Source organism: Lipotes vexillifer, unplaced genomic scaffold, assembly GCF_000442215.2.
Source record: "Lipotes vexillifer unplaced genomic scaffold, Lipotes_vexillifer_v1.1 scaffold447, whole genome shotgun sequence".
Lineage (NCBI taxonomy): Eukaryota > Metazoa > Chordata > Mammalia > Artiodactyla > Lipotidae > Lipotes > Lipotes vexillifer.
In genome coordinates, this window is record NW_006786302.1 from 1,340,135 (window position 1) to 1,365,704 (window position 25,570).

At 46.8% G+C, this 25,570-nt stretch overlaps 1 protein-coding gene across 1 annotated transcript in view; it reads right to left on the bottom strand.

The window, feature by feature from the left end:
• The window catches only part of PTPRM (protein tyrosine phosphatase receptor type M), a 594,672-nt gene that overhangs the window by 27,081 nt on the left and 542,021 nt on the right, over positions 1–25,570 (bottom strand). Inside the window, 3 exon segments of the mRNA XM_007458456.1 lie at positions 1,053–1,188; positions 1,424–1,578; positions 6,434–6,550. Coding sequence (XP_007458518.1) covers positions 1,053–1,188; positions 1,424–1,578; positions 6,434–6,550 — 408 coding nt within the window.

The following is a 25,570-nucleotide window of genomic DNA, read 5'->3' on the forward strand; positions in this document are numbered from 1 at the left end:
GTAAAGTGTTCATATTTATTATTGCTCTCCAATTACATGAAATGCAAAAGAGGCCCATTACTTTTTACTTTAACTTCTATAAATAACTTGAATTCTTAATTCTCGAAAACAGCCCAGTCCTATTGAACAACACCTCAGAAATGGACTGAGTGAGAGAAAGGGGATGTGGTGACATTTGATCAGCTGTTAAGTACACTGAAAATACATTATGATCACTATTATCTTTAAAACAAAAACTCTGTTCTAAAGAAAAAAGACCATGGAAGCAGCATTTACAGTTTCCGTTATTCTTCTCTGTTAGTTAAAAAATGAAATTAGGTTTCCCAGTGGCTTTTGTCAACTTTAATGCACAACCTAAATGTAAGGGAGTCTTATTCTACTTCATGAATCATTTTCCAGGTGGTGGGTGTAATGCCTACTTAAAAGGATCAAACAGTAGTAAAACTGTGAATATCCTAGGAGCAGGATGGAATACCTTTTCTCAAATACTTAAATTCCTGATACACCTTGAGTTCTAACTTACAGCAGTACTAGTCGGTACAGAGCACTTCCAGAAAATGGGCGAATTCCCATGATACCAGGCCACTGGACGGAATTTTGAAGGACAGTAGGAAGAGAACAAAATGCACAGAGATTACCCTTAAAGGTCACTTGGCAAATGCCTGGCTATTCTCAGGAGTGGTCTCGCTCTGGTTACCAGCTAGTTTAAAAGAAACAGTAAAAAGAAATGGTATTGAATCCCCGAATGCTTAAACGTAGAGCCTCGACTGGACCCTGGACACAGAAGGAAGGGGAAAGTTAGGCTCAGGGAGCAGATTCTGTTACCTGGGAGACGCCTGGCCTTCTCTGTGTGTTTATGAAAGAAAAAGAAAAGGAAAGAAGGAGGGAGGGAGGGAAAGAAGGATGGCCAGGTGCTTCACTTTTTCTCCTGGTGGGTTCTGAAGACAGAACTGCTGGCTCTTCTCTCCCCTTGCCCTGGGAGGTGAGATGCAGGGCGGGCACCGGGGTCAGAGCCCGAGGGAGGGCAGGCGGGCGGTCGGGAGCTGCTGTACCTCGGTCTGCACCATGTTCACCCTCCGAGACCGCAGCTCCCGGACGCAGTTGTAGATGTCCACCACCCCTTCCCTCTCGGCCATGTCCAGCATGATGTCGATGACAATGAAACAGCCGGTCCTCCCTGCACCAGCGCTGCACAGAGAGAGGGCTCAGTCAGTGGAGGAGAAAGGACTTCTGTGCTCCTGCTTCCGCTTAGATTTTTACTGCGGTGAAACTCACATAACACGCAATGACCATCGTAAAGTGCACAACTCAGGGGCACCTGGCGCCTTCGCATCCATCGAGTTTCCAAACGTTTCCATCACCCCAAGGAGACCCGCACCCACTGCTCCCCGTGCTTCCTTTTGGAGCCTCGGGCCCTCCTCACCTGCAGTGCACCACCAACGGGCCTGCGTTGGGCGGGCTCTTGGATTTCACCTGCCGGACGAATCCTAGCAGCCCGGTGGCGTGGTAGGGGACGCCGTGGTCCGGCCAGCCCGTGAAGTGAAACTGTCTGATCTCGCGTATTTCATGAGCACCTCGCTGCCAGGGGTCAGTCCGCACAGCGCAGGAAGAGAACAAAGGAGAACAAACGGTGAGGGGCCAGGAGGGCGCCAAGGACCCCTAAGCAGTCAGGGAGCCCGGGGCTGGGAAAGTGAGCTGCTGGGAAGACGGTCATTCTTAGGTGCAACACGCGCTTTGAAAGCCTCCTCACAGGGAGGAAGATGTTCGTGGGGGTGAAAGGGGAGGGGATGTTTGGGGAAAACGCTAATTAACAGGTGCAATGGCAGCAAATGGGTGTGTCGCTGGGATTCCTTGAGGCTTCTTTCTAAACCCGTTAACGCAGGCTCTGTTAACAGTTTGTGTGTCACTTAGATCCTACGGTGTGAGGAGCGAGCCCAGAGAGGACGCACAGAACGGGGACGGGAAGGAACTAAGGGGTATCTGTGCGCTCAAGACCAGCTGCTGAGATGCAGACCCCTGTTGAGCTCTTCCGTGTTCTGGTGCTGTTTGCACCAGGCACTCGGGCTGTGCACACGCTGAGGATGTGCAGAAAGGCCACTGGAAGAAGGGCCACTTTCCAACGGGACGGGCCAGAGAACCACTTTCCACTGGTAGCTCGAGTTTGTTAGGTTTCTCTCTTTAATTGGCGTAAACATTTAACCCATTCGTCTGATCACCAACAATCAGCTGCAAACGCAATGCTTCAGGCCTGACTCCAGGGGCTGGGGCTGCAGAGATATGGAGATGGTGTCTCCTGCCTTCAGTGGTCAGCCTGTGGGAAACGGGCATGTCAAGAAAGATAAACCATGGAAATCCAGAGTTTTTTTTTTTTTTTTTGCGGTACGCGGGCCTCTCACTGTTGTGGCCTCTCCCGTTGCGGAGCACAGGCTCCGGACACGCGGGCACAGCGGCCATGGCTCACGGGCCCAGCTGCTCCGCGGCACGTGGGATCTTCCCGGACCAGGGCACGAACCCGCGTCCCCTGCATCGGCAGGCGGACTCTCAACCACTGCGCCACCAGGGAAGCCCCCAGAGGTATTTTTGCTGGAATTCTATGTTAGACCAGTAACCTGGAGAGGGTGGTCCACCACAGAACCGAAGGGAAGGCACAAGGGAACAGACTTCAAGTGTTTTTAATTTTTTTTAACATTTACTCTTGTTTTGAGAATAACTAAGTTTATTTATATCCATCTTTTTTTTTCTTTTTCTAACTATGAGCCTACGTATTAAGACTGTGTTTTAAAACACGAGTCTACTTTGAAAACAACAATTACTTCCAGAATCAAGGCTGGAGGTAACCTGAGATCAGACCTGACCTTCCCCCTTCTCTCTTTCCAGCACTGTTTCCTGGACACCATTTCTCCATTGGCCCTGGGTTTGGTTTTATTATCTTAACATTAAACACCCAGGAACCTTGTCACTTTCACCAGTAGCCGCTGTTCACGCAGAGGTAGCCAGGAAGAAATTTGGAATTTTTATGTGCTTTGAAAGTCTAGAAGAGGCAAACAATGATAGGTTTTAAAATTAAGACTTGTTTGCCATCAGGGCATTCATTTGTCTTGGTTTAATAACCCACAAGTGCTGAAGCTTTATTTCTCTTTGAAAATCATGCTATTCTTTAGTGGGGTTGAAGCATTAAGGAATTAAGCCGTCAGGGATTCACAAAGGAAAATGAACACTGTCATCTGCTAAATATGCTCTGTGACCCCAGAGCAAGATTACTGGGTGGTTAGGAGCCCACACTTTCTATCACTGAAACCATGGTAACATTTGGCTAAAGCCTCCATCAGAAGACACATGGTGAGCCTCTAAACCCCTGAGAGCTCCCCTGGCTTTACACAGGACGACAGGGCAGGGCAGGGGTGGTCCCAGGAAGTGGGAAAGCCTATAATAAAGATTCATTCATTCCAAAGAGGACAAAAGGGCATTTATGTCTCCCATACACTGTTGTTTTTCATTTTAAGTTTTTGAGCACTTCCCTTTCTAGCTTTGCTAGATTTCAGATCCAGCATCCCCAGAACCCGAACTCCATCCAACACGGGCTGGGTGCCCAACTGATCTAAAACTCATTTTCTCAGCAGGGTAAATGTCAGTGTCTGGGATGCAGCAAATCTTTTCCCAAAATAAACCTCCACCCTCTAATGTGTTCACTACGGACAAGATGAGGAATGGAAATGGCTTCTGAGTCACCTCTCACTCTTGTTCATGGACATGGCAGTTTCTTCTTTCACTGTTTTGTAATATATATGGGGGGAAAATCATAGATGTGATCAGTGATCACGGTCCAAAATATTTCCCAACTTGATATCAAGTATATTTTTTGTTCATTTTTCATTTACAAGGTTTAATGCTAAATAAATGAGTATCATATTATACGTAATATAATAAGTATTAATGCTATATGTTGGGTTGGCCAAAACGTTCGTTTGGAATTTCCCGTAACATCTTACGGGACAAACCCGAACGAACTTTTTGGCCAGCCCAGTAAAAGCGAGGTATTCATTTCCTTTTCCTTGTAATAGCTGGGAAGGAAGACCCCCACGACAAACAGTAGTGCTTAGCCCAGAGCGCGTGCTTGATAAATATGTGTGGATGGATGAATCCCTAGGCACATGCTCTGTCTTGCAGATTCAGGACCATATCCCTGCCTCTCTGAGCCCCAGGCACCTCCTAGGCAGAGAGAACTTGGTGTCCGTCGCCAGCTGCCTTTCTGCCAGCTTCGGCAGGGGTAGAGCCACCAGACAGTCTAGATCCATAGAAACTTTTCAGCTGTCTTCCTCCTGCCACGATGGGCACTTTGTTATTTAAAAGCTGTTCAGCTTTTGGAGTCACCAGCTACAGGGGAAAGGAAGGATGACTGTCCCATGCAAAACAGGAACTGACCAGTTTCAGGCTACAAACCTGCCTGCTTGTTTGCAGAACGGAGCCCAAACCCATTTTTCACCTTTAGGTTCCCTGATGCGAATACTCTCAAAATAGAATCAGAATTGGAGGACTCTCAAAGTATACACTTTACTTGGCTGGTTTTTTTTTTTTTAAGTTTCCTTTCTAATGAGAAAGTTTAAAACCTACAAGAAGTGCTCCACAGATGTACTAATGATTTGTTTTCCTTAGAGATTCCAATTGCCCCGTTAGAAAATCTGGCAACATGTCATTTTGATTTCCCCAAACGCTCTAACAAGCTCCTCATGCTTTCCTTCCTCCCACTACCTCTTTGCTGCTCGTCTGAGGACTAAATAACTGGGTATTTCAGGAACATTTCTGTGCAGCTGGGGATGTAGCCGAGAACACTAAGAGGTTAAAAAAAAGGGCAAAAAGACAAACAAATCCTTCCTTTAGCCACAGAGATGCATTTTCAGCTTATTAGAGAGCTGACTATTGTTCAAAGAACTCTGTTTAAGTGACGGCTTTTGGATGCTTTTTTTTTGTTTTAAAGAGGAAAATATTCTGGGTCTTTTATCACTATCTGTTTCAATGCAGTTATTCATGAGTGCTCTTGCCAAGAGCCATACAAAAATCCTCCATATGTTTTTTTTTTTCCCCCCAATCCTGCCTAAGAAGGGAAAAACCCGACATCAAAGTGTGAGGTTCAGAACTTGAAGAATTGAGTCAGCCAGAACTCCATGTTGTTTGAAGTCTCTAAGCCTCCTGCCTGCTTATTAAAAAAGACAGGCTGAGGGAAAAAAAAAAAAAAAGCTAAATAGTTTGAGAAACAGATTAAAATAAATGAAAGTCTCTTCAGCCTTGTGATTGTATGACAAACAGGGATTTGAAAACCAGGAGAGGCAGTTGAAAAAAATCAGGGTAAATGAGCCAGTAAGCAAACGCTGCAATTTCCTCATTTCCTAAAACTGGTCTTGTTAATCCAGAAAGTGCATTGAGATGCAGTGAGAAGTAGGGAGGCGGGCTGGGAGCCAACCGCCCTGGTCCACTTACAACCCGGGGCCTGCAAGGGCACCCGCCACTGGCAAATTCATCCAGTGTAAGGCTTACATCCAGTGTAAGGCTCAGCCGTGGACAGAAGCCGGGGGACCTCAGAGACAAAACTGTGGGTCCCCTTCTTCGAAGGCAAGGTGAGGACAGGAAGGCAGAGCGTTTGTCAGCCACGTCACCTCCACTACCCCCCACAGCCTACCTGTGACACTTCTCTGGATGGACTGCAGTTTGCTTCGCTTCCGGCCCCTCCCTATGTCAGCAGAAAGAGGGGGAGTAAGGAGATTCCCCGTTACGCCCTGTGGAGAAGGCACAGAGCAGCAGCCCCATCCATGCATGTGGGATGAGACTGTGGGACAGAGCACAGCATTCAGGACCCCACGCCCGCAGGGCCCGAGGGCTGAAACCAGCATGGGAGTGAATGGATGGAAGCGCTGGTTCATGCAAGAGCATCCCAGGTCTACTTATGTGTGTTTCCAGGTAGAAGCTTCCACCTGGAAAATCCATCAGTCCACATTAAACCATAGGCTGGAAAAGCCTCCAGGAGGTGGAGGGGATCCAGGAGGAGTTAGGACCTGTCTCTCCACACCGATATGAACTCAACACTGGGAAACCCACATGGCCATACAGCATGAAGGACATTTATTGAACTGTCTCTGAACAAGGACAGAGAGGTGAGCTGAACAATATCAATCGGGTTAAAAAGAAAAAGGAAGTAGACAGGTAGGTGTATCTTTTGGTTTAGTTGCAAAACACAGATTTTCATGAAATGGGAATGATTTGCTTCAAAGACGGAACTGAGCTATTACAGAATCACAGGGCAAGATGCAATCTTGAGAAATCACTGGATAGAGCCTACCTGCATTCCGGTGTGACCACGTATGAATTATCCCAGATAACTTAATGAGGCTGGTATCACTAATGTCTGACCAAAGCTTTTCAAAGCAGTGTGAAAACTTACCTTTTCAACAGCAAATGTTCTTATCACATATTCTGCCAGTAGCTCTGTTTCTATTAGGGTGACTTTAATGTCTTTGTAGATCTCTGTGTCATCTGGCCAGTATTTGCAGCATTTGACCTTTAGAAAACACAAAGGAAATGAAGATTTAGGGTTTTTTTTTGGAGTTCTCCAAATGATGGGTCACAGTACAATTTATAGGATACAATTTGCACACAAAATCAGAAGTACAGCTTAACTTTATTTTTTTAGATCACCTATACATTTTTTTCTCTCCCCAGAATAAAACACAATTTGAGTTATGGGAGGAATAAAACCTAGGAAAATGGTCTAAAGTTAACAAATTGTATTTATACTACAAACATCTCAGTTACAGTAACCATTCATTTCCTGTCTATCTCTACTCAGGAATGGCCTGGAAAAATAAACTATAAAAGTTAGCTTGCAGTATTTTAGCTCCTCTGAACTTTAAATTTCTTCTAGTTTCAGGAACTGATCGAACATTTTTGAGGAGGACTGAGCAGGAAACCAGAGCCCAAAGTACAGATTAGAGTTTGTTTTTTTGTTTTTCCTGAAGAAGGTAGTAGCTATGTGTTTTCCCCAAGTTAGAATTACAGATTCATTTCAGTATAAGTAAATTCAATATACAAAACCTGGTGAACTCCCTATGTTAATGACTAAGATTGCCTCAGTCACCCAGGCACAAAACCTGGCAGTCCTTCTCCAAAACCCAACCAACTGCCAAGTCTAAGAAGCCTTTGAAATATCTCTCAAATATGTTTTCCAAATTTTTATTCCCTCCGCCGCCATCTTCAGGCTCTGGTAGCTTCCTGCACCCCCTCCGTACCAGTAGCTGCAAAAACCCTTCCAAGTGCGATCCCGACGGCACTGACTTGCTCTGCTCGATAAACTTCCATTTCCAAACACTGCCCGTGAAATTAAATAGAAATTAACTTTGGCCTGGCAGGTAAAGATCTTTTTAGTATTTGGACACAACTGGCATCTTCATCCTTTTTTTTTTTTCACTACGCTCCTTTCTAGCCACATATATTTTATGTTCAGAGACAAGTGGTTTGCCTGATCCCCAAGCAGACCTCACGGTCCAGACCCCTACACATGCCATTCCTTCTGATCAGGATATTCTCCCACTCAGATGTTTTATCTATAGCTGAACATTTTATCCATTCTTCAAAGAATATCTCAAATGCCGCCCCCCTTCAAAGTCTTTTCTCCATGGACGCTCTCTGTTGGTGCTCCGATAAGATGTGCCAGTTCTGCTAGTATGACACCCCTCTTACACGCCTTATACCTGCTTATTACCTGCCAGCATGCAAAGGGCTTTCAATTGCTTATTTCTGCACACCCAGCAAATCTGGTATGTGTCCCATACACAGAAACTATGCAATAGGTACATGTAAAACTGAATTTCATGGAGACAAGCATAGGATCAGCGTAGGAAGGACAATCCCAGGTTGGGAAAATCTACAAAAAGAAATATGGACTGGGGTGGCCTGCGCGTCTGGAGCCTGTGCTCCGCAACAAGAGAGGCCGCGATAGTGAGAGGCCCGCGCACTGTGGTGAAGAGTGGCCCCCGCTCGCTGCAACTAGAGAAAGCCCTCGCACAGAAACAAAGACCCAGCGCAGCCAAAAATAAATAAATAAATTTATTTAAAAAAAAAAAAAAAAGATGGTCTCATTAAATTTTTAGCTTCCTTAGGGAATCTTTTTTTTTCCCCTCATGGGAACATTATCTGTGACTTTATAAAGGATAATCATTTACAAATATTTTGACTTATCCATATTTCAAAGATTTAGGCCGCGATAAGGCCCGCGCACTGTGGTGAAGAGTGGCCCCCGCTCGCTGCAACTAGAGAAAGCCCTCGCACAGAAACAAAGACCCAGCGCAGCCAAAAATAAATAAATAAATTTATTTAAAAAAAAAAAAAAAAGATGGTCTCATTAAATTTTTAGCTTCCTTAGGGAATCTTTTTTTTTCCCCTCATGGGAACATTATCTGTGACTTTATAAAGGATAATCATTTACAAATATTTTGACTTATCCATATTTCAAAGATTTATATCATGGATACCTGTGCCAGATCTAAAATATTCCAGAATAACAGAGATCTATAATTTCCCCAGTTCTTTTCCTAGATGTAAAGTGAGTCTGAGCAGATCATGCATATTTGTGATGTCTAATTTGATAACATCCCTAATTTCACTCATAGAATGTCTAATTACTTTCACAATGATAATTAACAAAGATGCTTATATGGCACGTACCAAAGTCTCCTCTATTTTAGGGGACTTGCTTTTACCTTTTTGTGACTTCAATCATGCAAGCAGAGGGTTGCGGGTAGATACAAAACTACGAATAGAGTATATATGTGCACTTTTAAAATTAAACAATTCTCAGGAATTCCCTGGCGGTCCAGTGGTTAGGATTCCGCGCTTCCACTGCAGGGGGCACGGGGTTCCATCCCTGGTTGGGGAACTAAGATCCCGCATGCCACGCGGCCAAAAAGAAAAAAAAAAAAAAAGAAAAATTAAACAATTCTCAATGGAATGAATACATAAGTCAAAAATCTGTGTATTGCTCCAAAAATTACAAAGTTAACCTATGTTAACTAGGTATATCTTGTCTAATAAAAGTGCCTTATTAGAATGTGATTGCTGTAGGACATAGTGTATAGTCACCTATTCTTCTCTTTTAGAGTGTTTACCCTCTCCATCCCCAAAGTTTCAATAACTACGGGTGTGGAGGCTTCAATGCCTGGGAGTCAGGGAAACCAAAAGCCTCTGCAATGTACCAAAGGCTTACAGCTTCTCTTGGGGACTGTTCTTCCAGTTCCCTTGGGGAAGCTCGGTTCCCAGGGATCTTGACCCTGCCGGGCCCTCCCGCCGGCTCTGCCATCCACCAACCTCCCGGGTGCAGCTGGGCGCCCCCGGGCGGTGGCGGCAGAAAGCGCCCTCCAGGTGCAGGGGTTGCCAGAGGGTGGCCACATCTAGCTCCCCAGGCTGGCTGCACGTTACTGTGACCTTCGGGGCACCTTGATGTCTCTGTAGCAGTGGTTCTCAAACTTCAGCAGGCATCACACGATCCTGGAGGCCTGTGATAAGTGCTGGGCCCCACCCCAGAGTTTCTGATCAGTAGGTCTGGATATGTGTGGTTCCAGAATTTGCATTTAAGACAAGCTCCCAGGTGATGCTGCTGGTCTGCGGACCACACTTTGAGAAGGAAGGATGTAGATGACAGCCTGACTACAGAGGCTGGCTCTCTCCTTAAGGCTGCGGTGAGCCTGGGTGAGTCACTCAGGTTTGCTTAATCTCAGTTTCTTCATCTGCAGGGGTGGTTTTTATTCTATCTCAGAGGGCTCTAAGGTTAAGGCAGGGGTTTCCAAATTTGCACGTTAGAATCATTTGCGGGGGGGGGGGGGGGGGGGTTTTTAAATTCCAAAGCCTTTTTTTTTTCTTTTTTTTTTTTTTTAATTAACGCTTTAAAATGGACGGATTGATTGATCCATTCATTCACTTGTGGTTATTAAATTCCAAAGCCTCGGCCACACTCCAGGCCAATTAAATCATCATTTTTAATGCAAATCGAAACCACAATGAGGTATCACCTCACACTGGTCAGAATGGCCACCATCAAAAAATCTACAAACAATAAATGCTGGAGAGGGTGTGGAGAAAAGGGAACCCTCCTACACTGTTGGTGGGAATGTAAACTGGGACAGCCACTATGGAGAACAGTATGGAGGTTCCTTAAAAAACTAGAGCTGCCATATGATCCAGCAATCCCACTCCTGGGCATAGATCTGGAGAAAACCATAATTTGAAAAGATACATGCTCCCCAATGTTCACTGCAGCACTATTTACAATAGCCAAGGCAAGAAAGCAACCTAAGTGTCCATCGACAGATGAATGGATAAAGAAGATGTGGTACTTATATACAATGGAATATTACTCAGCCATAAAAAGAACAAAATAACACCATTTGCAGTGACATGGATGGACCTAGAGACTGTCATACTGAGTGAAGTCAGAGAAAGACAAATGTCATATGATATCACTTATATGTGGAATCTAAAAAAGTGGCACAAATGAACTTATTTACAAAACAGAAATAGAGTCACAAACATAGAAAACAAACATATGGTTACCAGGGGGTAAGGCGGGGAGGGATAATTGGGAGATTGGGATTGACATATACACACTACTATATATAAATAGATAACTAATAAGGACCTACTCTATAGCACAGGAAACACTACTCGATACTCTGTAATGGCCTATATGGGAAAAGAATCTAAAAAAGAGTGGATATATGTATATGTATAACTGATTCACTTTGCTGTATACCTGAAACTAATACAACATTGTAAATCAATTATACTCCAATAAAAATTAATTAAAAAAATCATAATTTCCGGGTAAGACACAGGCATCCGTAATTTCTTATAGCCCCCAGGCGACTCCAAAGTGCAGATGTGTTTGGGACCCACTGGACTGAGTGATAACATCTGTCCTAGAGCAGATTCATTGTGAGTAGCCCCTCCAACCAGTGGAAATTCTTAATTTTATTATGATGATAGTTTTGTGGTGATCTGGACTGGAGGTGACCACGGGCAGTCAGAGGGCACAGATCCCCCTAAATGCCTGAAGAGGTGAAGCTGGGTTTCCTGGCGCAGGGAGAGGGCGAGAGCAGAGTGTTGAGTGCTGTGCCAGCTCTCTGCTGGGGAAACATAGGCAGAAGCCAAGGAAACTCCGGTGTGTTCTCTGCCCCTCTTTCCTGCACACCTATTCGGGGCACTGGTGGGCGAGTCCACTCTCTCACCAGGGAGGTTTGATTAACGCCCAACAGAAACTAGGAAAGGGTGTCCTGACTTGCAGAGGAGAATCACATCCAGTAGAGCCGTGAGGAGCCACAGAGACTGTTTCCAAACAGTTTCCTTTTCCAGATCATCACGAATGCCAGACATAGACTTTCACGCTTGGATTTTGCTTTGGAATCACTGGGTTCTTGCAACTGTGGCCTCACCAGTGGCTGGCCTGAGGGGAGAGCCAGCAGGGGCCAGGGCTGGTCTCCTTCCCCTTTATTCTCTCCCTGGCTTGTGTCCTGAAAGGAGGAAACAAAAGGCTGGCCCAGGGACCAAGAGTGACTCACTCCAGGGGATGAGCTGGATGGTGGCGGGGGAGAAGCTGTGGACAGGCCCCAAGCACGGGGGTCTTTGGGGGAGGAAGCTCAGGGTCAGTTATGCTTCCTTCAGTGTCGCCAGGCCCAGCTTCAGGAACAGATACCGAATAGGAAGGCTTGAAATGACTTTAGCTGCCTGGCCTCTTGGCGTGAGTGAGGGTATGAGGGGGAGAGGGGCAGGAAGAACAGAAGCACACGCTGAAAGCATCCTGCTTCTGTACACCTGATCACAGATGGCTACGTTTCCGTGGATGCTGCCGTATCACCAACTCTCTGGTTGGCAGGAAGGGGGCTGGGGTAGAACGTGAAGGTCTGTTTCTGTGCTCTGTGCCTGGGCCCAAGGACTCATTTTGCTAAGAAGCCCATGATCATGAAGCGTTAAGCAATTAAATGTCAGCCCTTCAACTGCGGGTAACACTGCACCATCTAATAGACACAACTGACAAGGAGGTGGAAGGCAGGAAAAAGACAAAGGCACTGGTACAAGTTTTGGTTTGTCACGGGGTTTTCAGCAGACTCTTTCTTTTTCTAAAAGGAGACATCCGAAGAGACAGTGACCACAGTTCTATTAATAGCTAGCTGAGTGCGGCTTTGCTGGAGCCGCTGGTTGGCAAGAGCAAAAACACTGCTGGGAAGCACAGTGACCATAAAGGGCCCCAGCCAAGAGCAGCTGCTAACGAGGCTTCCAAGAGAACAGATCTATTGTATACATTTTTTTTTTTTTTTTAACAGAACTCTCACAGCAATGAAAACATTCACTCATTTAAATATCCTGAAAATGCGGATTGCTTTGGTCCCAGCGTGATGAAGTAAGACGGATGTGCGCTGGCTTTTATCTTGCTAACTTGTGGTGTTACAGCCGGGTATCCTCTGAGCCTCAGTGTTCTCGTGCATAATATGGGATAACGGCACTGATTTTTTTTTTTAAGGGAGATTTTGAAGAGTAAGTGACACAATGTATATAAAAGTTCTGCATAAGTACCTGGCTTACTGTAGGTTCCTAGCTCCTCCCTTCCAAACCTGCTTCATCTGGGCCCTGGGGCCTCCTTTGGGCAATATCCTTGAAGTCTGTTTCAAAACTGGCACGAGGGCTTCCCTGGTGGCGCAGTGGTTGAGAGTCCGCCTGCCGATGCAGGGGACACGGGTTCGTGCCCCGGTCCGGGAGGATCCCACATGCCACGGAGGGCTGGGCCCGTGGGCCATGGCCGCTGGGCCTGCGCGTCCGGAGCCTGTGCTCCGCCAACGGGAGAGGCCGCAACAGTGAGAGGCCCGCGTACCGCAAAAAACAAAACAAAACAAAACAAAAAAAACTGGCACGAAATCAGGAACTGCTGGAGGTCTGGATAGTGTGAATTTGGAGGAATCACTTCATGGCACCAGCAAATCCCTCTTTCTCACCTTCAGGCTCCTGCCTAAAGTTCCCCCCACAGGGCTTCTGGTTTTCTATCTGGACTTCCAATAGCATCTATTAATTAACGGACACATAATACTTATAATATGCACAAGGTCATATCCATATCCATCACATTTGTTTTCATCTGTTGTAAAGAAACATGTGGCCTGAAGCCTCCTGTGGAATTCTAAGTGTCATCTTGCAGAACCCCCGAGAAAAGTCTTGCTGCTTTTCTCTCTGACCGCACATGGGTGACAAGGGTCCTACCCAGCTAGGTCGCAGAGCATCAGCCCTTTCAAGAAACACGTTTACCCAGGCTGCTTGTTCCCCACCTTATTCAATAGACTGGCCTTGACTTTTAGCCATTCCCCAAATTTAAGTTGTCCTGCTAATAGAGGGAGATTTGCCACCATTGAGGACAATGAAAATGTGTGTCACGCAGTCTAAAGATGATTCTGAAAGAAGACATTCAGAAACCTTTTGAGCAATGACATTATGACAACATATATATTATATATACATATTATATATGCACATATATATTATATACAATATACATATATGTGTGTACATATCATATATTATATATAACATATATAATATACACATACATGTGTATACATAATACATACATACACACCTATATATTATATGTACATACATACATATACACATCTCCTGAGGTCCGTCAGAGGGGACATTTCTTAGAGAGATATCTGACATATCTTTGAGAAGATTCCATATTTTCTCTCAATGGCAGTCTCCCCATGTATCAGGGTAACAATTTAGATCAGCAGGACTGCAGTCCTCTAGTTTTTTATCTGTTGTCTCTATGTGGGTCACAGAGCCATCCAGGTTAGACCATACGGGGGTCGCCATCATTCCAGTCCTAGAATGATCTGACTACTTGCCCCTCACACTAATTCTGTGGGGCACGAATTATCCCTATTTATATCCATCATCTGAAGTGGAGAGGCTGAGGCAGACTGGGGAGCTTTGAGGGCTCCCCCACCATGGCTGCAGTGTCGTGTTGCCTCTGTCTGCGCTCAGGGCAGCGGCGTCCAGGCTGTCCTCCCATCCAGACAGCCCCAAAGGCCATGATGAGCTGAGACTAGGCCCGGCACGGCTGGGGCACTGAGAGGAGAGAGGAATGAGTCTAACACTGCTGAAGAGGCTGGCGTGGAAATAGCCGACCTGACCCAGGGCAGAAGGAGGCAGCTTAGTGGTCACGGCACATCCCCCAGAGCCACGCTGTCTGGGTTCAAAGCATGGCCCCACTAATGAGCTGTGTGACCTCAGGCACGTCACTTAACCTCTCAGTGCCTCCATTTTTCAGTTGTAAGATGGCGGTAATAATAACGGTTTTAGAAAGATTAACTACATTCTTGCTTGTAAAGCTCTTAGATCATGCTTGGCACCAGTAAAATTAGCAAAACAAAAACTGCTATTGGAAGGTAGAAAGAAAAACGTTAAATCTAAAGGAAGAGACCCAAAGCTTCACAAGGGAGACCACGTGACAGATGAGACCAGAAAGATAAAGTGCAGGTTCCCTGGGTGGTGGAAGGGGGAGGGCACTGTGGATTGACGAAGTTGGCGGGGAGCATCTCCGGGGAGCCTGAGTGGTCCCGAGTCCCTGATGGGGGGACGGGGTGGGGGGGCTGGAGGGATGGGATTCTCCCGACCTCGGTAGGAGACAGTCCCTGTTGCATGATTTCCAGCTGCTTCTGACACCATCCTGGTGGACCTTCCTGGTGCTGTATTTTAAAATAAGAGGAACAGTCTTGGGGTAGAAAGTGTGTGTTCGAAAAGTGGGGGAGCACGCAGGACATGGATTTCTGTACGACCCACATTTGTAAAAGGGCACTCGTTCCTTTTTGTGAGTGTACACAACCCCTGGAACCACCGTGCGGCTCTGTGCAGCCGAGCCAGCTGCCCTGCCAGCTGGGCTGCTAGGTGCCGCGTACACACTGGATGCTGGGACGTGTGTGTGAGTGTATGTGTGTGGGCTGGGAGCAGGCGATCGCCGGGGTATGTGTGTCAGGCACCTCTGTTACCAGCTGCTGAGCAGACGCTGCACACCACGACGGATACACCTGTGGCTCCTTAGAGCAGGTGAGCTCAGGGACTGTGCCTTCCACATCTCCCAGGTCTCCAGGATGTGACCTCTCTGGCTTAGTTAGTTACAGACCTGGAAATGTTCTTTAAACGTCACACACACAGACACACACACAGGCGGACATTCTTCTCGGTAGGGGAGTAACATTTTACTTTTAAGGACCACTGATAAAGAAGGTTCTCTTAAAAACTCGCATTTAGTGATGGCGCAGCGTGGTGTGACAGGAGAGGCCTGGTGGGCACGCAGGAGGGCTCGAGGCTGATTCTAGCTGTGTGACCTTGGGCAGGTCACAGACCCTTTTTGGTCCTCAGCATCCTATGTGCAAAAAAAGAGGACAGTAGACCACATGGCTATTAAAATTATTCCAGGTCTGGGAAATCGATTTCATGACTCTAGAATGAGGTTCTTTGGAAGCCATATAGCTTAGTGCTCAGGAGGGAGGTTCTGAAGTTCCAGTCACAGGCTGACAGTTACTAGCTGCATGACCTTGGAGTAGTTTCTTAACCTCTGGAAGCTTCAGTGTATTATCTGGGAAGTGGAGATAACAATAGCGCTCACATCACAGAGTCACGGCGAGGTCTGAAGACCCATCGCATCAGAGAATGTCCACTGGCTGCCATCTTTGCTTCATGTCAGCATCTCTATTACTAAGAAGGGAACAGCTCACGGTGTAGAGCACCGGGTGCTCTACTGATTATAAGAGCTCACACTTGATGGTCTCTACCAGAATGAGAGAGACAATGAACTTGAGTTTCAGAAACACGAATCTGGGCTAAATCCCTTGAGATAGTCTGAGGTGCACACTTGTCCCAGTTAATCTTTTTGCGGGAGGTAAATGGCTCCAGGGGTCAGGAGCAAAAAAGAGGAACTTAGAAAAGGCCCCGGCCTCCCTGGGTCTCAATATCCTCACCTGTTCTATAACCCTTTTCCCTAGATTATCACAGGAACTGCTAAACACAGCAAAGACTTTGAAGAATATAGTGACACAAATAGGTGACCTGCTTAATTGTTGACTGAACCTCATATAAATAGTCCTGGGTTTGGGATGTATGTGATTCAACCAGTTGAATGGATTAAAACTCCTACAAATTCACCCTTGATATTGGATTCTCCACCCAACAACATCAGAAAAGAATCTATCTTTGGTGAGGTGATGACTGTACCATCCTTTTCTAGAACAAAGACTTCTCTGTCTGTCCAGGATTTTCAGTGATGAGGGTTCTCTTTCTATTTCAAAAGTAGACGGTCTGAAGCTAAAAGAGGTGAACCCAATGTCGGCTTTTGAAATATCTATTTCCTCCCGTACTCTTCACACCTATTCCCTTCTGTGGGCTAATTCTCCACTATATGTCACGGTTCCCTTCAGCTCTTTCCTTTCAGACTCTACCTCTTTTTACTCCCCAGTGAGTAAGCCAGTGAAATCCCTAGTAGTTAACTCGTCTCCTGGCTGTGAGGTCAGTCCACTTCTGTAATCCAGCAGCACCTCTGCAATTTTCAAATAATGTTACCCAAATGCATGTTCCTTAATCCTGAGGTTTACAGGATGAGGAAGCAATGTAGTCCACACCTTCTTGTCAGGTGTGAAGGGGGTTCTTTGGTTGGATTTTATATCAGAGAAGTGTCCAGAGTTGTCCCACGTTCTCATTGCTGGAAACCTGCTGGAAACCTGGTCCCAGAGAAGTGGGGCAGTGGCTTAAGCCGTAAACTGTTGTCCTGATCCGGTCGTAAACATACGGCGGATACTTTGAGAGGAGAAGTTCCGAGGCAGTGAATTCTGGTGTTCTGTTAGCCAACTGAATTGAACCCTACTTTGTTGAAATCCCTTAATTAGTGAAAGCAATGTAGACATACTGATGTCTTGTCGCTCGGTGAATCTGAGAGCAGTTGCACACAGCCTGTAACCCTGCTCGCTGCATTGGTTTGCCTCTTTGGCTCTCTTCTCCTAAGAGGTCCCCAGCATTTACTCACCTATTTCCTTAGCCAGATAACCCCAAGCCTTCAGGAGAAGGCAGGGCAAGGCCTCAGAAGATGAGGTCAGCAGACTTGGAAAGTTCAGAGAAGGAAAAAGATAATTCTGCATTCAAGATAGGACATCATTTACGGTTTTCAACAAGCTATTCAAGGATAGGATATACCCGCAGTGTGCAAAGAAGGGGGAGAGCTCAATTTTCTGTTTTCTTTTCGGCCATGCTGCGCGGCTCGCAGGATCTAAGTTGCCCAACCAGGGATTGAATCCGGGTCCTGGCAGTGCAAGTGCAGAGTCCTAACCACTGGACTGCCAGGGAGTTCCCAGAGGACTCAATTTTCAAGTGATGTGAGTAGAGCAAAGGAGGAGACCTCTGGCAGCTTGGAGACCAGCCCTTATTGCATCCGATTCTACTGCCAAGAAATTACAGATGTATGTGGCCCGGCAAGGGACCCGTGCAACAGGGGCTGTGATGCGTCTGTCCCAGCGCACCTGTCCATCTGCCACGTCCAGGCCCCTGCCCTCTTAAGCGCTTCACGACACTAAAGCAGGTGACCACCTACATGCACCCCAGAGACATGGCAGGTAAAGTGAGAGGTGACAGAGTGAGCCCGTGAGGATCCCAGCCCAGGCCAGTAGAGGGGTGGATACACAGGAAGCCCAGACCCAGATGAAGACGAGGATGTTCCATGGCCGGGCGCTGATGACAAAGCGGCACGAGTGTCTGCAGGAGGCAAGCGACGGGGCTTGACAGTGGTGACCATGAATGTGGGCACCCGAAAGTCACCTCCGTGGGTGCAGCTGGAGAATACTGAACAGCTGATCTGCACGCAGCTCGCACTACCTGGGGGGCCAGGAGAGCGAGTTCTGGGAAACACCTGTTATTCAGACCTGCAAACATGTTTCAATCCTAGCCATATGAGAGATGGCCCATAAGAAAGCATCAGCTGACTCACCACACAGAAAGAATCCTCTAGGAAGCCTAATTTATAATTCATCCATCTTTGAGTAAAAATGACTTTGCCTTCTGTTAAAGGGACAGGATGGATTGGGCTGAGTTACCAAGAACATGATACCAAAGGGTTGACTGGGGAGGCCAGATGTAGCCTTCTCTCTGTCGTCACAAACAGAGCTGTCGTGATCCTCACTGGCACCCAGGGGACCACGTCACACACACACGGGTGACTTGCGCCTGCAGTCTGTTCTCCCTGAGTGGAAGAAACCAGGTGAAGGGGAGCAGTGAACAGAAGTTTCCCTCGTATGAGTCGTTATTTTGCACCGGCTTATCTGTTCCTTTGTAATTATTCTTCCACCTCTTCAGAAACATTCACTGAGGACTTCCTAATACTTTCTATGTGTCTGACCCTGTGGGATTCACAGATGACATACTCTATCTAGTCTTTGCTCTCGGAGGCCTGTGGTCTGGGAGGGCAGAACGGTCCCCAAGGGTGTTTAGTTCCTTCTTGTACATGACGGTGTGTCCTCCTCTATAACTGGAGGGTGAATGTTTTGAAGGTGGGCGCCTCTCTTCTGTTTCCCTGGCCTCGCCTACAGCAGGGTAAGAGGTCACTTGAGCACCGCATCTTAACTGGCTGCAGGTGCCTCAGCAAAGTCACAGGAGTGGTGGACAGACTCCAAGGGGTTAAGGTGTCCAACAATGGCAACGGCAGAGAAACAGAGCCTGTGAGAAAAAGGTATGACTGGTCCTGCCTCCACCCCAGGAAATTCATTAATTCACTGTGTCGACTCACGCAGAACTCAGGAAAAAAGAGACAATGGTCTGCACTTAGAACAAACAGTCTGCTGTTCCCGACAAGGCAAAGAACATTTCTGAAACTGAGGTAAGTATGTGTGAGCAGGAGTGTGTGTGTGTGTGTGTGTGTGAGATGCGTACATTTGGGAAGAACCTTTTATCAAATACAGGGAGTGTGGAAGTTGTGAAAGAGATCTAGTCTGGTTACCCATGTAAGCAAGTGTGAGGGAGGGGAATAGCTAGCCTTAAAAAAACGCATGCATGTACACACACACACACACACACACACACACACACACACGCTTATCTGCAGGGACACTATGAGAATAAAGGTTGGGGTTAGCATTACAGATACATTTTCTATAAGAAGCCTCATTACTTTGAGCTTTAAAATGCAGTACTTAGCGAAACAGAAACAGACTCATAGACATAGAGAACAGACTTGTGGTTGCCAAGAGGGAGGGAGCTGGGGGTATGAGTCGAGAGTTTGGGATTAGCAGATGCAAACTATTATATACAGACTGGATGAACAACAAGGTCCTACTGTATAGCACAGGGAACTATATTCAATATCCTGGGATAAACCATAATGGAAAAGAATATGAAAATGAATATGCATATGTATGGCTGAATCACTTTGCTGTACAGCAGAGATTAACACAACATTGTAAATCAACTATATTTCAATAAAATAAAAAAATTAAAAGGCAGTGCTGAGTGTTTAATGTAAAATATTCAATAAGCCTTCAGTGAGACAGAAGAAGAAAGTTCTGTGGTTTTCTCCTTGCTTTATTCTGAGAGAATCTGTTTTCCTTTAGTCTCCTATTGCCACCCAAATTAGTAGTCAGTGAAGTGTTTCCTAGTTAAACGAAGCTGTTTCACAATGGTATCTGTTTGTGCATGTCCTTTATACCACAGTTTACCTTGCAGTTAAACAGACTGGTTATCCAAGCTGGATTAATGAACATTAAGTGATGGTGATGATTCTTTATTAACTTTTTGGGCGTAAAGTAACTGTGTCTGTGCACAAGGGGATCTTCTTTCAGATGCAAAAATCACACATGGGGTTACACAGAACACGATGGGCTGGGCATGGATATCTTTATTAAATGATTGCAAGGGGCCACATTTCCCCCGAAGACCCCCTTCCTGCTGCCTGCCTCAGAGGCGGTATTGCTGAGCATCGGTTAAAAAGATGGAAATGTGCTCAGAAGGTGAGATTGCTTGATATGCCAGTTGATAAACCAGTGGATTGTTACAGGCAATTTTGAGAACTTCTGAAACGAATATGTTCTCTCCAAATCCGTAGTCAGATTAGATCATTTTCAAAAGAAGGTCTATAAATTATAGACTGCATCTTTTACGGTCTGCATAAATTACGTACGGACAGAACCTCGCAGAATTCGTCTCGTGGGGACCTAATCACGCTGCAATGTTCTGCTCTAGGTCTTCTACAAAATCCGTGTATAATTGTGCAGAAGAAATAGGAGTGGATGGCTCTCTCCCAAGGAAGTGACATTCGTGGCTTTGTATTGAATCACTCCCTTTACAAAATCCAGACTCTGTGCTTTCTCCTCCTGCTGGTACTCAGTGCAGACACCGTGGGTGCCCGGAGGGTCCTGAGGCCATGTGGATTACGGCACATCTGGGCTGATGATGCATCTGTTACTCAAATGGATCTCTGAGCCAACATGTAATCAACAAAGAGCCATATCCTTCGTATAAACATGGAATTTTACCGCTCACTGGGCCAATTTCCCTTCCTGTCGGGGATGTGTGAACTCAGGCTTGGAGGCGAGAACTGGTTGGTTCCCAGCTCACTGGGTGAAGCCCACCACGTCCCTCTCGTGGTCACCTGTTCACAGCCCAGTCAGTTCTGGGAGGATCTGCCTCTGGCTCCCAGGATCCCAGGATCCCCGTGCACCCGGGTCCAGCTGCCACCACTGAGCCTTGCTTCTATGTTTCTCCCCCTCTTACCTTCTCCCCAGAGAGGAGCACGCCAGCTCCTACTCTGGCTGAGCCTTCACCTGTGCTCTCGATGGCGCCCTAAAACGGCTATTTGCTCAGGCCACAGCCTTGCTCCTGTCTTCATCCGGGAAACGTGTGTTATCGGAGCGGGTACCCTCCCAAATCTGTTGTGTGTGTTTCTGTTACATTTATTCTCCTGCATTCTCATCTGTCTCTGTTCTCCAGGCTCAGAGGAAAAGATGTCTCCTCTCCTACCGCTGACTTGAAGACCTGTGTTCTGGATGCATCCTCTCCTGCCTCCTCAGCTGTCCACTTTCTAACAGCTCAATCTCTCTCCCTCTCCTGGTCCTTTCCTTAACACGTACAATTTTCAAAGGTCTTCCACCTGTAAAATATCCTTCGATTGTAAACGCTCCTCTGCCTACAGCCCTATGTCTCTCCCTTCCTTTCTTGGCTAAGCTTCTGACAAGTTTAAACTCAGTCTCCACCTCCTGATTTTCTACTCCTGCCTCGACCCTGTGGACTGCCTTCCATCCTCACCATATGTAGGGAGTCATGCTGTTTTCTGTCACAACATCCATTTCAGCCATCATCCTTCCTGATACATCCTTGACTTCCTCTTGGAGACTCACTTCATTCCCATGGGGTGGCTTGTCAATTAGGGGCCCAGGACGGCCAGGGATGAGCACGAGAACCGACCGGGGGGAGATGATACTCTGTCCTCGTGATTTGAATCCTGAGCACAGTGAAAAAGCCTGGAAATTGTTGGCACCCATCCTCTGAGCCCCTGCACCCTGGCCAGACTGTCTGGCTGTGGGCCCCCTCCGATTACTGGCCCTCTGGATTTGCTGCCGTCTTTCCTGTCTGTGTGCAAGTCTTATTCTTCAAAGCAACATTCTGAGCTCCTAATACTCTTCCAACAAATGTCCCTTTGGCTTAAATTAGCCTGACTTGATTTCCGTTGCATACAGTCAGAGAACTCTGGGAGGTCATCCCTCTGAACCACTCAGGCAAAAGGTGACCTTCTCCTTGTCAAATCCAGTGCCTCTCCCCCTGCCCTGGGACTGCTTCCTCTCTGTAGCATCCCCATCATGACCCTCTCTCCACGTCGCTCCCTCACTGCTCCTTCGGGGGCTCTGTGTTGGTCGCAAGAAGAGGCCCAGCTCCTCACATGCACATCTGCCTCTCTACGACAAAGCCTCAGTCTCTCCCCCTTCCCCACGTTCATTCTGAACACAGCTGCAGTGTCCCTTCGGGGTCCTGTGGTTGCCTCTGCCTGGAGCACCCTGCCTTCTTTGCTGGTTCAGTCCCATTTGCCCCTCCACACTCAGGCCCATGCAGCGCTTTGTCTGGGAAGCATTTATTGACAAACCCTCCATCCTCAACTCCCGGTCTGATGAGGTACCTTCTTTCTGAACTACCGTAGCAGCACTCTGCAAAGCCTTAATCATAGGATTTAATCACCTTGTTTGACTCCCCATTGCTGTGGACAGGCATACGCTTAATGCCTTTGTAGCCGCAGCCTCTTGTGTGTGTACACACTGGCTGGCGTGTAGCATGTGCTTGGTAACTGAGGGAGTCCCCTCCCACCTGCTCTGCGATTTTCCTCTGTCACTTTCCCCCTTTCTCTTCTTTTTTTAAATTGAAGTATAGCTGATTTACAATTTGTGTTAGTTTCAGGCACAGCAAAGTGATTCGGTTATATACACACACACACACATCTACATATCTCCACATATCTATATATATTTCTATTCATTTTCAGAGTCTTTTCCCATATAGGTTATTACAGAGTACTGAGTATTGTTCCCTGTGCTATACAGCAGGTCCTTGTTGGTTATCTATTTTATATATAGTAGTGTGTATCTAATAACCCCAAACTCCTAATTTATCCCTCCCCCTTTCCCCTTTGGTATCCATAAGTTTGTTTCCTATGTCTGTGGGTCTGTTTCTGTTTTGTCAGTAAGTTCAATAAGTTCATTTCTGTCATTTTTTAAGATTCCACATGTAAGTGATGTCATGTGATATTTGCTTTCTTTGTCTTACTTCACTTAGTATGATCATCTCTCCCCTTTCTCTTCTTGGACCTTCAAGAAGGTATGCTCCTATCCACCCTACACAGACACACACAAACACACAGACACACACAAACACACAGACACACACAAACATGCACACACAGAGACACACACAGACACACAGCGGCAAACACACACACCGACACACACAGACACACACACCCCAACCTCTATCATCACATCTTGATCCTGCTTCCCTCTAGGTGCTGCTACGTCTCTTTCCTTGGATTCAATTCTCCAAGAACAAGTTACACTAATGTCTTTATCACACGTGTAGCCACTACCCCATGGCCATTGGGGTCCTGGTTCTATGGCACACTGCAACCTGGTAGGTACTGATGACAAAGTGAAATTATAATGGAGCCATCACAGTACAGGCAAACAGAGATGGAGGCGGGCGGCCATTGAGGACCCGGCTCAGACACGTCCCCGCACCACTGAGAAGTTGAACTTCCTGTGAACCATACCAAACTCAAGGACACCAGCCATTTTTAAAACAATACCTGCCAGCTGCAAGCTACAAGTTTCCCTCTTGTAACTATGCAACCATTTCAGACCCCAACCAATCCTTGCTTAATCGGCACCCTCACTTCTTTCCAGATCCGACTGTAATTCTTGATAAATAGCTCATGTAACCATGCAGGTTTTGCTTTTATAAGCCTCCCCCATCTTGTAGTCCGTAATTCAAGTCTTTCTTCAATCAGTGTATCCCGGGCTGCGGTCCTAACAAACCCCCAGTAAACTCTTTATTTCAATCAGGTCTCTTGTTTCTGAAGTTTTGGTTAACAACACTAAAGTTGTTAACCAAAAGTTAACAGTTAAAGTTGTTCACAGGGAGGTGCTGGGGAATTGTGGAGAGAGCCTGGGCTTTGGAACTAGACAGACTAAGACTCAAATCCTAGCTCTACTTTGTGCCCTCTGCCAAATTACAGCTGACCCTTGAACAACATGGGTTTGAACTGCGTGGGTCCCCTTATGAGCAGATTTTTTTTTCTCACTAAATACGAGCACTACAGTACTATACGATTTGAGGTTGGCCGAGTCCACAGGTGTGGAACCTTGGATATGGAGGAACAACACGCACATACAGAGGGCTGACTACAAGTTACAAGCGGAATTTCAATTGAGCGAAGGTCGGTGCCCTTAACCCCTGCACTGTTCAATGGTCTGCTGCACTTAACCTCGCTGAGCCTTAGTTTATTAATTTTGAAAACAGGACTCTTTGTATCTCATAGGGCAGCTGTGATAATTAAGGAAGTAAGGCTTTTTCAGTCATTGAAGGGAATGCCGGGCACAGAGCAGGTGCTCAATATACTGTGTTCCTTAACCCTCCCCTGCAGTCCCCTGCACCTCGCTCTCTGCAGCTTCCCTCACGCTGCTCACCTGCATCCTCTCCTACTTGTCACGGTTCTGGGTCTCGTGGTTAGGCACCATCTCTCTTGCTCCTCATATCTGACTCCATCTCTAGCCCTTCCCCTCTCCCCGCCCCGCCCCTAGATATAGACGTCCTCCAGGGCTGTCTTCAGTCCTCTTCTCTCTCTTTTTGCCGAGGATGCCATGCTTCTGTTTCAGTGGTTATCACTTCACATCATACTTCTCTGGTTTGCTTGTCTTTCTCTTAGATTGTGCCAGGTCTTTTCACCTTGCCCTCCCCAGTCTAGCCCAAGGCCTAGCACATAGTAGATGCTCAGTAAACGAAGGGAGAAGCTCACATTTCATAGTTTGTGTCTTCAGCTCACGCATCCCTCTTCCTGGAAAGCCCCACGTTGTTCATTCAGAGTCTCAAACTCAGCATGCCCCGCATACGTTGATGAATCATGTTATGGCTTTACTAAAACTGCTCTTCTTTCCTTCCTTGGTCGGGAAGGGAAGGGATACTCATTCTTGGTTAATAGCCTTTACATCAATCCGAGTCACAATGGTAGAAACCTGGGTTCACATTCAAGCTCCTATCAGCATCCCCAGATAACACCCAAATTATGTGTCTCCCATAAATTCCAAATGCCACTGAGATAGGCTGAGACCTGGGACCCTTTACTGGAGTGCTTGCACCTGAACGAATGTCTCCTCCAGCAACAAAATATGAAGAAACTGTAAGGGACTAAAAATAACTGCACACGTGCAGTTGGGGCAAATTATGAACAATAAGATACAAGAAGGCCACAAGCCAACTGTCACTTCCGAGGTGCCGGGAGCAAAAGCAGGGCTGATCCCAGCACCCGGCACCACCCAGGGGGTGGGCAGACCACCTAAGCCGCTCCTCTGGCCCCACCCACCAATCCGCCCCCACCCTCACCCCATTTAAGGGACCAGCTCGCCCTGCCTCAGGGAGCGAGCAAGGGCACCTGTTTCTTGTTTTCTCTCCCTTGTGCAGCAGCACGACCCCCAGTAAAGCCTTGCTTGGATCCCTCGTCTGGCCTCTTATCAATTTCGATTGATTACAGAGTCCAAGGACCCGGGTGGGTATCACCCCTGCCACAGCCTGAGCCCACCACGTCCCTCACCAGTCTTGCTCTGGCCTACCCTGTCTCCATGCCCTTCTGTAACCCTTCTAAACCTTTCTCTAGCGGCCACTAGAACTGTCTCTCGACAACATTAATTAGGACATAGGATGCACCAGCTACACGCCTTCCGTACACCACACAAGCACCGCCACCCCCCCCCCCCCC